Raw genomic sequence first — 14755 nt, 5'->3', positions numbered from 1 at the left:
AACAACCTGAAATGTTAACTGTTTCTCTCTCCACAGATGTTGCCTGACCTGCTTAGTATTTCCAGCATTTTCGGTTTTTATTTCAGATTTCCAGCATCCACAGTATTTTGATTTTGTATTATAATCTTCTCATAAATTGTCTCTACAAATGAATATCTATGTTTACCATCGCAAATCATTTTGACACAAGACATAACAGATGTAGAGTTACCAGACCCACATGTCAACCACGAGACTCATTTTTTTTTTTTTGAGTTGCGTAGTTTATTTAAGAAGTAGTTAGCAACAGACAAAAAAATGTTGTGCATTTCACTGGAGAACCTTGAGACTCTAGTTAGATCTCCCATGGTTTACGTTATTCTTCTGCCGAAGTTACAGTGGGACATGGGATGTACAACAAAAACAACTTGCATTTATAGAATGCTTTTAATGTAGGTGTTACAACCCAAGGCACATCACTGGAACATTATCAGAAAAAAATTGACAGCAAGCCACATAAAAGGAGATGTTAGGGCAGCTTGATCAGAGATTGGTTTTCAGCAGCCTCTTAAAAGCATGTATACACACCATACATCCACCACCCCAGCACAGACAATCTTCATACTTGGAGTGGACCATGCTAGTAAGTATTGGCATTACATTCAATGGTGCACTTACAGCATCCACAGAATACTTGTCATTTCTATGGAATGTAGTCACAGAGCTGAATTGTTTCCATTCACTCAGTGACCAGTTAATAGAACAATGTGCTATCTGGGGATGATACAGTGTAGAATGTTTAAACCAATTCTAATTGACAAGATTGTTAGCAGGGCATAGGGATAGAAACAAAAGGATAGAACCACCCATACTAAAATTTAAAGTATTTGCAATTACTTGGTTCATTTTGAAATCCAAATCTATAGAATATTCAGCAGGTAACATTTCATCCCATGCACACAAAACCCCTAACTTATTACCCTTGGTCGTAAGCTGCCCAACTCATGCTGATTGAGTCACAGTCTAAGGATAAGGGGTAAGCCATTTAGGACCGAGATGAGGAGAAACTTCTTCACCCAGAGTGGTGAACCTATGGAATTCTCTACCACAGAAAGTTGTTGAGGCCAATTCACTAAATATATTCAAAAAGGAGTTAGATGAAGTCCTTACTACTAGGGGGATCAAGGGGTATGGCGAGAAAGCAGGAATGGGGTACTGAAGTTGCATGTTCATCCATGAACTCATTGAATAGCGGTGCAGGCTCGAATGGCCTACTCCTGCACCTATTTTCTATGTTTCTATGATTATCTACTTTGAAAGCAGCGTGTTGATTTTAAGGCTCATGTTCAGAACTGTCAAAAGAATTTTTGGCAGCACAGCCAGCGGCAGCACCGACACTTCCTACTGCAGCAGTCCCAGCAGCAGTCATTCCTGCAGCTCCTTCACGAATAAAAGAAAAATATATTAATCTTCACAATGCTTTTCAATATGTAGCAATATTTCTACAACACCTTCCCTAAACTTATTTATAAAATTGCACCGTCCCCACACACACATTCTCTTCAGATCATTGTGATGTGCACGATTCATCAACACAAAAAAATCAGAGCCAAGCCCCTACTCTCAAGCCTATGACCTGATGCAGGTTTGGTCTCCAGCTGAATGGCTATACAGTTTTAAACGGAACAATTATACGGATGCAAAACTGTTCATCCACAGTTTTTGCTAAGCGTTCCTTTAAATGTTATTTCAAAATACAAATGATATAGTCGACCTTTTTCTAGTTGGTTTTGCAGATCAGTTTCACTTCAAATTCAATAAACATAGCAGCAATGAAGTTTTATCCATCTGCCAATATTAACTGTTTAGCCAATCGCTATCTCACCCCCAGCCAAGATTGATAACTTTGGCCGAGATTTTCCTTACCCCGGTGGTAACATTTGTTGACATTTGCGATGTCAGTGTTCCACAGCACTGAAGTGCTGCAAACACTGACAGTGACTGTACAAAAGTGCAGGACTGTACCTAGATTCTCCCATGACTCCCTCCATATGCTTATGGAGGGAGTCACAGCACCCAGGGAGGTTCTCTTCCCTTCCCATGGACGGAAGAGACCTTCCCAGGACACCAACACAGCCTGGTTTCACATTGCACAGGAGGGCACAAGCAGGGATGTGGTCAGGAGGACCTGGGTGCACTCAACCTCATCCTGCTGTGCCTCTCATCACATCCCCATTACTCAGCCCTCCCTACCCTACTCCTGCACATCCTTACTCACACCAACTTACCTTGCACTTCCACCCATCCCTATCTACATTATCACATCCCCATCTCCCTAGCCACCCCTCACACTCACCCCAGTGCCATCATACCAACTAACAACACACAAGGGTAGCCACTTGGATGTTTTATTCAATGTTCATGTAAAGTTTCTGTTAATGTGCTGTCAAACATTGAAACCTTTATTTTCAACACTTTCCGTTCTTGGACGGATTTGTGTGGATTTGGAAGTGACTTAGTGAGTTGCAGTGAATGGCGAGACACAAGGGCACCACCCCCCACAATGGTGGTGAGTGTGAAAGGAATGGCTTGGATATTGTAGGGATGCTTTATGGTGTTGGTGTGGAGTGGTGCCAACCTAGTGCATCATGCGGCTGTCAGGGTGCACAGCGTCAAGTGAAGTAAATCTGGCCATGGTTGAGGCCATCCCTGGCAGCAATATGCTGATGCCCTCTGTCCTGTGCAGCATAAGGTGATTGCAGAGAAGATTGGTGGTGTTGTTGATGCTGCTGGTGTTGGGGTTGATGTTGGTTGGATTCTGAGACAGTATAAAGGGCACCCACATTGATGGTATAGGCAGGTGAAGTAGAGATGACAAAAGCATTCTCTCAATTGGGAGAGTTCTTCCAATGAGGTGAGAGTGGATGGAGAGTGGAAAGCCTGCAGAAGCTGGAAATGGACCGGAAAAACAGCTTGTGGCTGAGGAAAGTGAGGATCAGTCAAGTGGGAGCTTTTACTGTACATTTGAAGCTGTCATTTAATCAGCTGGTGCAATGGCCACTGAACCCCTGCCTCAGGTTGATAGCCGTACATCCCGAACAACGTGGTTCCCGTGGCCATGCAGTAAAATTCAAAAAGTTTAAAAAGCCCGTCAAAGGTCTGTTGATGACATTATAATGAATTTAATTGGGTCGGCCACCGCTGTCTTTGTCGGGTCTGCTGACAGACAGACATTGGGAAAGGTTGAGGCGGGTTGACAGTGGGGTCCCGACCTGCTATCAAAAAAAGAATTCTCACCCGACCCGCCACCGATCCCACCCGCTAACCCCTCCTCCCCCCCCACAAAATACAGCCTATCCTATCTGAGAAACCACAGACCCTCAAAACTTCAGCAGTTTATGTATGTTTATATATAGAGGAGTGACTTAAAAGGTGTTGGACCAGTGATTGTACTAAAAGCAAGCTTCTATTTCTCAATTTGATTTAAAAATAAAACAAACATGGAATCGTACCAATAGACTGGAGGGTTGCCACGACACCACCAGCGACTATCCCTCCTCCATTGGCGACCGCGGATGCAGACATCAAATGTGCTCCTAGGGATCCAGCTGCTATTCCAGCACCAGTAAAGCCTGCCGCACCGAGGACAACTGGGGCAGCAATTACTGCAGCAACTGCAAAGTAGGGACAATAAAGTCGTTGGTAAGAGAATTAAATATTTGCATAGAGATGCAGCACTCCGTTTGGGCTGGTGACTATAGAGATCACGACTACAACAATTCCAAAATGATATAGTAAGAAATGGGCTTGCCATGACTGATGACCCCAGCTGCCATTTGGAAAGAACTGAGGCAGCCCTTCACTTCGCATCAGTGCAATTCCACTACAGCTTCCTAGTTCTTAGAGTTCCTCACCACGTCACAAGTTTACAAATTAAAGTTTCAAATTTGCTCAAAGAAAAGCTGAATTTGCAACAAGACATTTCACCGCTGACAATCAGAATAGAATCATCAAAACTTACAGCACAGGAGGCCATTCAGCCAATCATGTTTGTGCCAGTTGAAAAAGAGCGATTCAGCCGAATCCCACTTTCCAGCTCTCTGTTCGTAGCCTTGCAGGTTACGGCCCTTTAACTGCATATCCAAGTACCTTCAAAATGTAATGAGAGTTTCTGCCTCTACCGCCCATCAGGAAGCGAGTTCCAGGCCCCTGCCGCCTTCTGGGTGAAAAAAATGTCTCCTCATCTGCCCTCTAATTCTTCTACCAATTACTTTAAATCTATGCCCCCTGGTTATTGACCTCTTTGCTAAGGGAATACATGCTTCCTAGTCACTCTAGGCCCCTCATAATTTTATACACCTCAATTAAGGTTGCGCTTATTTCCAACACCAGATTTCTGATTGGTCACCTTGGAGGAATAGACACACCCAGCAGTTTATCTGGAATGTGTAATTAGATCCTGCCTGCCGAAGTAATCAAGTACTTTGCAAAGTGTAATTCGAACTATTAAGACTGTCAGGCTCCAGTCAGAATGGAGCTCACAGAGCAGACAGGGCTTACCCTTGTTGGTCAAGACCTTCTCTCACCCACCAAATAAGTTCCTAACCTTCTTCCCACTGCCACCCCCCACTACCGTCTCTCCCCAAGTCTCTCTCTCTTTATTTTTCCCCCCACACCACCCCCCCTCCATTTCTTTCTCTCTCCTCCCAGTCTCACTCTCTCTTTCCCCCCCCCCACCCAGAATCTCCTCTTCTCTTCTCTTCTCTTCTCCCCCCTCCCACCCCCACCGGCCAACAATAGATCCCCTGACTATCTCCTTATGGAGCTGAGGAAAGCATGGCCATGGTGCAGGCCGCTACTATGCCTGCGCGGCATCAATAAACACACATGCGCCGAAGGGGATCATCTGCATATGCGCGACTCCGGGGTAACGTGCATGCATCCGCAGAAGATCTCAAAGATATTTGTGCAGATAATCACAGCATTCAATTAAGTCTTCCCTCAGCTTCCTCCTATCCAATCTTTCCTCATAGCTAAAATTCTCCAGTCCTGGCAGCATCCTCGTAATTTCTTCTGTGCAATCACACCCTTCCTGTAATGTGGTGACCAGAACTATACGCAGTAGTCTAGCTGTGGCCTAACTAGTGTTTTATACAGTTCAATCATAACCTCCCTGCTCTTATATTCTATGCCCCGGCTAATAAGGGCAAATATCCATTATGCCTTTTTAACCACCTTATCTACCCATCCTGCTACATTCAGGGATCTGCGGACATGCAAAAATTTCAAAATCCCTCCGTTCCTCTACTTTTCTCAGTATCCTACCATTTATTGTGTATTCCCTTGGCTTGTTAGCCCTTCCCAGATGCATTACTTCACATTTCTCTGGATTGAATTCCATTTGCCACTTTTTCACCTGACTAGTCCATTGCTATCTTCCTGCAGTCGATAGCTATCTTCCTCACTATTAACCAAATGGCCAACTTATGTATCATTTGCAAACTTCTTAATCATGCCCACTACATTGAAGTCTAAAAGGAGAGAAATTGGGGTCATTTGTGCTTCTCGTTAGCGCCCCCCGGTGATTTAGGGCTCCAATTCCCTCCGGGGGCAGTAACCCCAATTTATCGTGAGAGGCGAGACTTCTATGTCTGGCGCAAAGTCTCGTGCCTTGTGAGTGTTCGAGTGTTACTGTCCCCAAACGGGGCGGTACCGAATTTCCAGGCCTAAACCTTTACATTTTTTCTGAATTGTAGTGGCCAGAATTGTCCACAATACTCCAGCTGAGGCCTAACCAGTGATTCATAAATTCTAGCATGATCTGTTTGTTTCTATATTCTATGCCTCTATTTATAAACCCAAGTAACCCATATGCATTTTTAACCACCTTACCAACTTGCCCTGCCACCTTCAGGATGTGTGTGTGTGGACACCAAGGTCTCTCTGCTCATCTACACTCAAACTAGGTTGACAATTTAGCGCAGTACTGAGGGAGTGCTGAATTGTCAGAGGTGCCATTTTTCAGAGGAGATGTAAAACGAAGACCGCCATCTGCTTGCACAAGTGGGTGCAGCAAAAGTTGCCATGGCTCTATTCGAAGAAGAATAGGAGTCCTTCTACATTCTTCACTCAACAAACATCAGTGAAAACAGTTTATCTCATCATTTGCTGTTTGTGGGGCCTTCCTGTGCACAGATTGGTTGCCACATAACAGCAAATAAACAGCTCCTTCACGGCAAACAAGCCAAAGGTGGGCAGAGGAAATGTTACAGGGACACCTTCAAAGCCTCCCTGATAAAGTGCAACATCCCCACTGACACCTGGGAGTCCCTGGCCAAAGACCGCCCTAAGTGGAAGAAGTGCATCTGGGAGGGCGCCAAGCACCTCGAGTCTCATCGCCGAGAGCATGCAGAAATCAAGCGCAGGCAGCGGAAAGAGCGTGCGACAAACCTGTCCCACCCACCCTTTCCCTCATCGACTATCTGTCCCACTTATGACAGGGACTGTGGTTCTCGCATTGAACTGTTCAGCCACCTAAGGATTCATTTTTAGAGTGGAAGCAAATCTTCCTCGATTCCGAGGGACTGCCTATGATGATGACATAACAGCAGTGACGGCTAATCAATTGATTGTGAAGGGCTTTGGGACATCCTGAGAATGTGTTAAGGTGCTATATATCGATGCAAATTGTTACTTTACCTGCTCCTCCAATAATCCAGCCAGCTGTCGACCAATCTGTAAATACATGGGCCAAACACAAGCATTAGACAAGTGTTCGACAACAGTGAGACAAGCTGCTCATTTGACTGCTAAACCTGTAATGTACGAAATCAGACACGCTAAATTTAGATTGCAACTTTACTTGTTTGTAGACTACCTGTGTAATGCACAAAGTACTTTTCTTCTCAGCACAAGCACCAATAATGACAGGGGCATATTAACTTATTAACCCACGGGCACCATGCCCGGGGGCCCCAGCCAAATAGGGGGGGTACTGCCAGGGATGGCATGCTGTGTCCAATAAGCAGCCACCTGTTAACAACCCAAGGAGCTCAGTCTCCCTATCCTCAATCCCATTGGACAGAAGCCGCCTGGCAACATCTGTGAATCCCAGCGCTGGAGAGCAGCAGCCAAGTCTTCTCCTTTGGGGTAGATTTTCACCGATGAGGTGAAGGGAGTTTTTTGGGGCTGCGGATAGACCTCAAAGTGCCACAAGAATTCTTAATTCGGCTTTGAATAAAGGCACTTTTATTGTGCTTACTGCCATGCGTTTGGCACCAGTTTTCATGCAGCTGGAGGCAACAGCAAAATAAGCTTGCTGGATTCGTGAAGGCTGGTAGTGGGGAGGACATGGTTTTAAAGAAAATGCTGCAATGGGACAATTTCTTTCAATCAATGGGTAGAAACATAGAAAATAGGTGCAGGAATAGGCCATTCGGCCCTTCGAGTCTGCACACCATTCAATAAGATCATGGCTGATCATTCAACCTCAGTACCCCTTTCCCGCTTTCTCTCCTTCTCTCCATACCCCTTGATCCCTTTAGCCGCAAGGGCCATATCTAACTCCCTTTTGAATATATCTAATGAACTGGCCTCAACAACTTTCTGCGGCAGAGAATTCCGCAGGTTAACAACTGAGTGAAGAAGTTTCTCCTCATCTCGGTCCTAAATGACTTACCCCTTATCCTTAGGACTGTGACCCCTGGTTCTGAACTTCCCCAGCATTGAGAACATTCTTCCTGCCTCTAACCTGTCCAAACCAGTCAGAATTTTGTATGTTTCTATGAGATCCCCTCTCAGTTTTCTAAACTGCAGTGAATACAGGCCCAGTCAATCCAGTCTCTCCTCATATGTCAGTCCTGCCATCCCGGGAATCAATCTGGTGAACCTTCGCTGCACTCCCTCAATTGCAATAACGTCCTTCCTCAGATTAGGAGACCAAAACTGAACACAAAATTCCAGGTGTGGCCTCAACAAGGCCCTGTACAACTGCATAAGACCTCAATGCTCCTATACTCAAATCCCCTAGCTATGAAGGCCAACATGCCATTGCCTTCTTCATCGCCTGCTGTACCTGCTTGCCAACTTTCAATGACTGATGTACCATGACACCCAGGTCTCGTTGCATCTCCCCTTTTCCTAATCTGTCACCATCCAGATAATATTCTGCTTTACTGTTTTTGCCACCAAAGTGGATAACCTCACACTTATCTACATTATTCTGCATCTGCCATGCATTTACCCACTAACCTAACCTGTCCAAGGCAGCCTGCAGCCTCTTACCATCCTCCTCACAGCTCACACCACCACACAGCTTCGTATCATCTGCAAATTTGGAGATATTACATTCAATTCCTTCATCTAAATCATTAATGTATATTATAAAGAGCTGGGGTTACAGCACTAAACCCTGCGGCACCCCACTAGTCATTGCCTGCCATTCTGAAAAGGACCCATTTATTCCGACTCTCTGCTTCCTGTCTGCCAACCAGTTCTCTATCCACATCAATAAATTACCCCAATACCATGTACTTTAATTTTGCACACTAATCTTGTGTGGGAGCTTGTCAAAAGCCTTTTGAAAGTCCAAATACACCACATTCACTGGTTCTCCCTTTTCAGTTACAACCTCATAAAAATTCTAGATTTGTCAAGCATGATTTCCCTTTCATAAGTCCATGCTGACTTGGACCGATCCTGCCACTGTTTTCCAAATGCTCTGCTATTTCATCTTTAATAACTGATGCCAACATTTTCCCTACCACCGATGTCAGGCTAACCGGTCTATAATTCCGTTTTCTCCCTCCCTCCTTTTTTAAAAAGTGGTGTTACATTAGCTATCCTCCAGTCCATAGGGACTGATCCAGAGTCAAAAGAATGTTGGAAAATGATCACCAATGCATCCAATATTTCTAGGGCCACTTCCTTAAGTACTCTGGGATGCAGCCTATCAGGCCCTGGGGATTTATTGGTCTTCAATCCCATCAATTTCCCTAACACAATTTCCTGACTAATAAGGATTCCCTTCAGTTCCTCCTTCTCGCTAGACCCTCGGTCCCCTAGTATTTCCAGAAGGTTATTTGTGTCTTCCTTAGTGAAGCCAGAACCAAAGTATTTTTTCAATTGATCTACCATTTCTTTGTTACCCAATATAAATTCACCTGATTCTGACTGCAAGAGACCTATGTTTGTCTTCACTAACCTTTTTCTCTTCACATATCTATAGTCAGTTTTTATGTTCCCTGCAAGCTTCCTCTCATACTCTATTTCCCCCTCCTAATTAAACCCTTTGTCCTCCTCTGCTGAATTCTAAATTTCTCCTAGTCCTCAGGTTTGCTGCTTTTTCTAACCAATTTATATGCCTCTTCCTTGGATTTAACAGTATCCTAATTTCCCTTGTTAGCCACGGTTGAGCCACTTTCCCCGTTTTATTTTTACTCCAGACAGGGGTGTACAATTGATGAAGTTCATCCATGTGATCTATAAATGTCTGCCATTGCCTAGCCACTGTCAACCATGTAAGTATGATTTGCCAGTTTATCCAAGCCAATTCACGTCTCATACCATCGAAGTTACCTATCCTTAAGTTCAGGACCCTAGTCTCTGAATTAACTGTGTCACTCTCCATCTTAATAAAGAATTCTACCATATTATGGTCACTCCTCCCCAGGGGGCCTAGCACAACAAGATTGCTAATTAGTCTTCTCTCATTACACAACACCCAGTCTAGGATGGCCAGCTCTCTAGTTGGTTCCTAGACATATTGGTCTAGAAAATCATCCCTAATACATTCCAGGAAATCCTCCTCCACCGTATTGTTACCAGTTTGATTAGCCCAATCAATATGTAGATTAAAGTCGCCCATGCTGTACCTTTATTACAAAAATAACTGAGTGCCCAACTGACACTTTCCCAATGCAGTAAATAATACTAGTGCAGAGAGAAATGGGAAAGTGTTCCATCCCCCAGCCCTGCCATTGCTCACTTGAAAAAGATAAATCATTGAAGAGAAAAAAAGCACCTCTTAGCAACGCAACTAATAACGGAGAACTGTATGATCACTACGGACACACAAGTCACACAGTATTGAAGAAAGGAGGAATATATAAGGAAGAGATTGGATAGAGAGGAATGAGGTTTACCATTGTCAGATGAAGACGAGCTTGAACCTGTAAAGGGGAGCAGATTAATAACATGAATGAGAAAATGTTCTTTTTTATTTTGACTTTTCAAAAATATTTGTCTTTTACACGCAGTGTCAGGTCTCTCATATCATTGGTCACAGTAAGTCGGAGGATACAAATTTGCATTAACATAGCACTTTATCACATCCGAAGACTGACCCAAAGCATTTTACAATCAATCAATGGATTTCTTTGGAATCGCGATGATATTTTGCAGAAAGTGTGGGCTATATGGAAGACTTTCAATATATTACACAGTTAGATGGATGCATCGCCACCATGCCTTTCGCACATGTTCAACATTACAAGGTGTGCTTCAGAATGGATGTTTTAATCTCTATAAATCTCAATTGGGATAGTCAGTGATTTCTTGATGGTTCAACTCTTCTGCACTTTCTGTTTGTGGCAGCTAAGTAACTAATGTTATTGTAGGTGGCATGACAATCTTGATATCTCACTCTTTCCCATCACAGATGTCACTGCAATCTGGTTCAATCATGCTTGGCTGCTGTCTGCCACTCAAACATTATGCTTAATGCAGTTCCATCTTGATCAGTCTCAAGAATCCAAAGCTTTTATCTGTGCTCATAACCTCTGCGATTCAACTAATAGAATTGCTAAATGTATTTTTTTTTAATAAATGAAAAAGCAGCTTCAACCGTTCTTTTCTTGACCTCTGGGTGCGTTTCTTATGGTCATTTGTCAATAACTTCTGTGAATCCTCATTTTCAGCACTTTACCATCCTGATTGTATAGTTGCTAACTCTTTTTGGTTCTCTTTTTTATCTCCTCCAACTTTGATCTTTGGTGCCATTGCCAAAGAACATTCTGCCATTACTCCATTCTGTTCTATGTGTATAACTGACATGTATTCTCATTGTGTGGATTAGATCCTCAGCTCCCTGGAATGCAAGAATCTAGTTCCAATCATATCCTCAAGATGTGCGCCTTTCCTTCCTTCTGTAGCATTAATAGACTTTGAGATTAAAAGTAAGTTACCTACTCAGAATTTTCAGACGTAGTTGCCCTTTCTATGATCAACTTGATGAGTCTTTACAGCTCACTTGTTTCCCAATAAAAAAAAATTCAGTAAGATTGTAGAAGGGTCAGGCATAACTTTGCAAGTAATTGAAATCAATCAGCATTACCACATAAGTCTATGTCTCACCTGTGTTGAAAGAAGCAGACAAGATCAGCAGGATATAGACCAGATGTAGCATTTTTCCAATAGTTTCAAGGATGACCAATACAAGAATTTCAGGTTTCAGCAACAGCTGGAACACTATGAGCTACCTGAATGGATCAACACAAGAAGCAATTTCAGTTTAAAAGGTTAATAGGGAAGTCCTGACTGTGCTGTGTAGTAACTTCATTTGGTAGCAGATTTAGAACGTCAGAGTTGGTGCTAATTGTTATCGCAAAACCTTGGGTTTCAAATTTTGCCTAGTTACCTTCAGTGAAATTATAACTCTTCACTCTTATGTGATTGCTAGATAAAACTGAATTGTACTTCATTTTTATTGGGATATATCAGTGGCTAACTTTCAATAAAAATGTAGTCGTGCTGCTGCTATCAGAGGTGGTATTTTCTTATTCGTTCCCAAGATCTGGGCAATGCTGGGAACGCTGAAGTTTTAATGCCCATCCCTCATTGCCCCGAGATCATTTGCCTGGAACCGCTGCAATCCTTTTGTTGATGGTGCTTCCAAAATGGTGTTAGGTAGGGAATTTTAGGATTTTGACCAAGTAACGATAAAGGAATGTGGGGGATATGTCCAAGTCAAGATGGTGCGTGACTTGGAAGGGGAAGGTGTTCCTATGATCTTGCCGCTCTTAACTTTGGTAAAGGTCACTGGGCTGGGAGATGCTTTTGAAGCAAGCTTGGTGAGTTGCTGCAATGCATCCTGTAAATCGTACAGACACAAACAAGCCAGTGTGCTGATGATTAAGAGGGTGGGTACTGAATCACAGTGTGGGCTGGCTCGTGCTGCCACCAGGCCCCTGCTCACGCCTCCCCTGGGCCTCGATCACATCCCTCTACAGTCTCTCACCGCTCCTTCGCCCTGACCTCGCCTCTCCTGCTGTATCTGCCCACACTCTAATCGCCAACCTGGACCTTGATGACGTCACTCTTTGCTGCCTTCGCAGCTCGCGCTGCTCCCTGAAGTTGCATGCCTCCACGCAGCTCCCAGGCCACCGCTCGCTGCTCCTTTTATGGCCCCAACCTGCCGCTGGTGTTCTTCCGCAGGTCGGGGCCTCCACGCTTCTCCCAGGCCACCGCTCGCCGCTCCTTTTATGGTCCCAACCTGCTGCTGATGGCCCGTGCAGCAGAGCTGGTCTCCAGTCATCTTGGGTAATTCTTGGCACTGGACCAAGACCTAGCTCTATCAAGTCCGTGTGGTGGCTGGTGTGCAACAGTCACCACACGTGAAAAAAAATCCACGCACAGGCATCTTCCACCCTTCAGAATGTAGTTTAGGACCTGGAACTTTAGGTCCTTCATTGGAACACCTGTGAACTTACTCTTTTTTGGCGTGGAAGCAAGTCATTCTCGTTTCGAGGGACCGCCTATGAAGATGGGGATACTGAATTCAATGGCCAGGGGCTAATCAAGCATTCTACTCTATGCTGGATAGCGCCAAGCTTCTTGAGTGATGTTGTAGCTGCACCCATCCAGGTGAGTGGTGAATATTTCATCACAATCATGACTTTACCTCGTAGACTGTGAAGAGGCATTGAGGGGTCAAGAGATGAGCCACTTATCAGTGTATCCAGCGTCTGCCCTGCTCTTGTAGCTAGTGTTGATATGGTGAGACCAGTTAAGCTTCTGGTGGCGGCAGCAGCACCACCGCGGGACGCAGGGCAATTTCAGTGGTGGGGCGGAAAGGGGTCGGCAAGTGGCGCTAAGGGGTCACCGCACGCCGATAATGTCGCCGTCGGTTGCGCGGAGGCCCGAGGCGTTACTGTGCCAGCGCCTCCGCTAACTCCTGCGCAATTTGGCAGGAGTCGATAGGGCGCAGAGTTACTGTTTGTCACATAGGAAAGTACCGGTCATCATCATCCTACAAGTAATGGTGCAAACAACAAAAATGCCTTAAAAAATGCACTGGTGTTTTATGAATAAACTGGTGTTTACTTGCAATAATTTTTAAACGATTATGGAAAAGTAATATTGCTAAAAAAAAAATGCAATCTGTAGAAGAACTACCCTGTTTTGAATCACGACATCAATCTCTCTTAAATGAATATATATATATACCTGGTAAATGTTGGAGTTACCCAAAGCCAAGGTGAACTGCAGCAGATCTCAGTACAAATAACCGGATGTTCACTGAAGTGCAGGATATATAGCAAACTGAGCGGATTCTGCTGGAGCCTAATGCTCAACGGATTAAACCCTTTAAACTTTCAATGCAATTTCCGGCACAGGTGGCCTTTTATTTTGCAGCGAGAACAGGCTGTTCCCTTTAATTTATAACCGCGCCCTAACACAGGCAGCCAAGACACAACAGCTGTTTTTCCGACTTTACCTTTTTTGTCAAGATCCCGTGACTCTGTCGAGGCAAGGAAATCGAACCTGCGCCGTTAGTTTCAGTTTCGTTTCCTCGGAAATCGAGCAGATGTCATGGACTGCTCTTTGGCTGAGTGCGAACAGCGGAGACTATTCCACGGGAGACTGGAGGATGGTCCACTCTCTGAAATCCCTCTCTCCACAATTTTAGCACAAATGTGAACCCATTAATTTTAAATTTTCCGGACACTTGTAGTTCAGACATCGGCTTTATTCAGGGGACAAAGAGTGTTAAAAGGATATTATAAAGTTTGAGAATAAATTGAAAACAGGCTATAGATTAAATTGCTTAAAGCTAGTTAAAGGGTCTAATAGGGTGACCATATTTATTAAACTGTATCCGGGGATACACGGGGTGGGAGCACAGCAAAGAAGCCCGGACAGAAAATATAACTTGCGCAACGTAGTGAGGCAAACATTTTTAACAGCCTGTATTTTAACAGTTGTACAGAAACATTACAAATGTGCATCTAATTACAGCGAGTGTGACATCACACTATTGAAGCGTATAAAGACCACCCACACCCGTGACTGAGGTCACACCTGACTCCTTCCCCCTTCCCGTGACTGAGGTCACATCTGACCCCTCCCCCCAGTGACTGAGGTCACACCTGACCCCCAAACCCCAATGACTGAGGTCACACCTGACCCCCAAACCCCCAGTGACTGAGGTCACATCTGACCCCTTCTCTCCCAAAGACTAAGGTCACATCTGACCCCTTCCCCCCCATTGACTGAGGTCACAGCTGACTCCTCCCCCCCAATGACTGAGGTCACACCTGACCCCTCCCCCCAGTGACTGAGGTCACACCTGACCCCCAAAACCCCAATGACTGAGGTCACACCTGACCCCCAAACCCCCAGTGACTGAGGTCACATCTGACGCCTTCCCTCCCAATGACTGAGGTCACATCTGACCCCTTCCCCCCCAATGACTGAGGTCACACCTGACCCCTCCCCCCCAATGACTGAGGTCACACCTGACCCCTCCCCCCAGTGACTGAGGTCACATCTGACCCCT

General features: G+C 44.7%; 1 protein-coding gene across 2 annotated transcripts; it reads right to left on the bottom strand.

Annotated features, from left to right (window-relative positions):
* Positions 1 to 239: 239 nt before the first annotated feature.
* Positions 240 to 13825, bottom strand: LOC139279378 (interferon alpha-inducible protein 27-like protein 2A). Of its 2 annotated transcripts, none has more exons than XM_070898497.1 (6): positions 13694 to 13825; positions 11332 to 11456; positions 10122 to 10148; positions 6679 to 6714; positions 3492 to 3653; positions 240 to 1419 (listed from the first exon to the last, which is right to left on the bottom strand). In XM_070898497.1, the coding sequence occupies exons 2-6, from the start codon at positions 11381 to 11383 to the stop codon at positions 1313 to 1315; spliced, it is 384 nt and encodes a 127-aa protein (XP_070754598.1). In that variant the 5' UTR covers positions 11384 to 11456; positions 13694 to 13825; the 3' UTR covers positions 240 to 1312. The 2 variants fall into 2 exon arrangements, with proteins under 2 accessions (XP_070754598.1, XP_070754597.1); XM_070898496.1 differs by lacking the exon at positions 13694 to 13825 and adding an exon at positions 13423 to 13682.
* Positions 13826 to 14755: the final 930 nt, after the last annotated feature.

The sequence above is a fragment of the Pristiophorus japonicus genome, chromosome 14 (assembly GCF_044704955.1).
Source record: "Pristiophorus japonicus isolate sPriJap1 chromosome 14, sPriJap1.hap1, whole genome shotgun sequence".
Taxonomy (NCBI): domain Eukaryota; kingdom Metazoa; phylum Chordata; class Chondrichthyes; family Pristiophoridae; genus Pristiophorus; species Pristiophorus japonicus.
The sequence above is the reverse complement of the archived record's forward strand: the minus strand, read 5'-3'. Positions and strand labels throughout refer to the sequence as shown.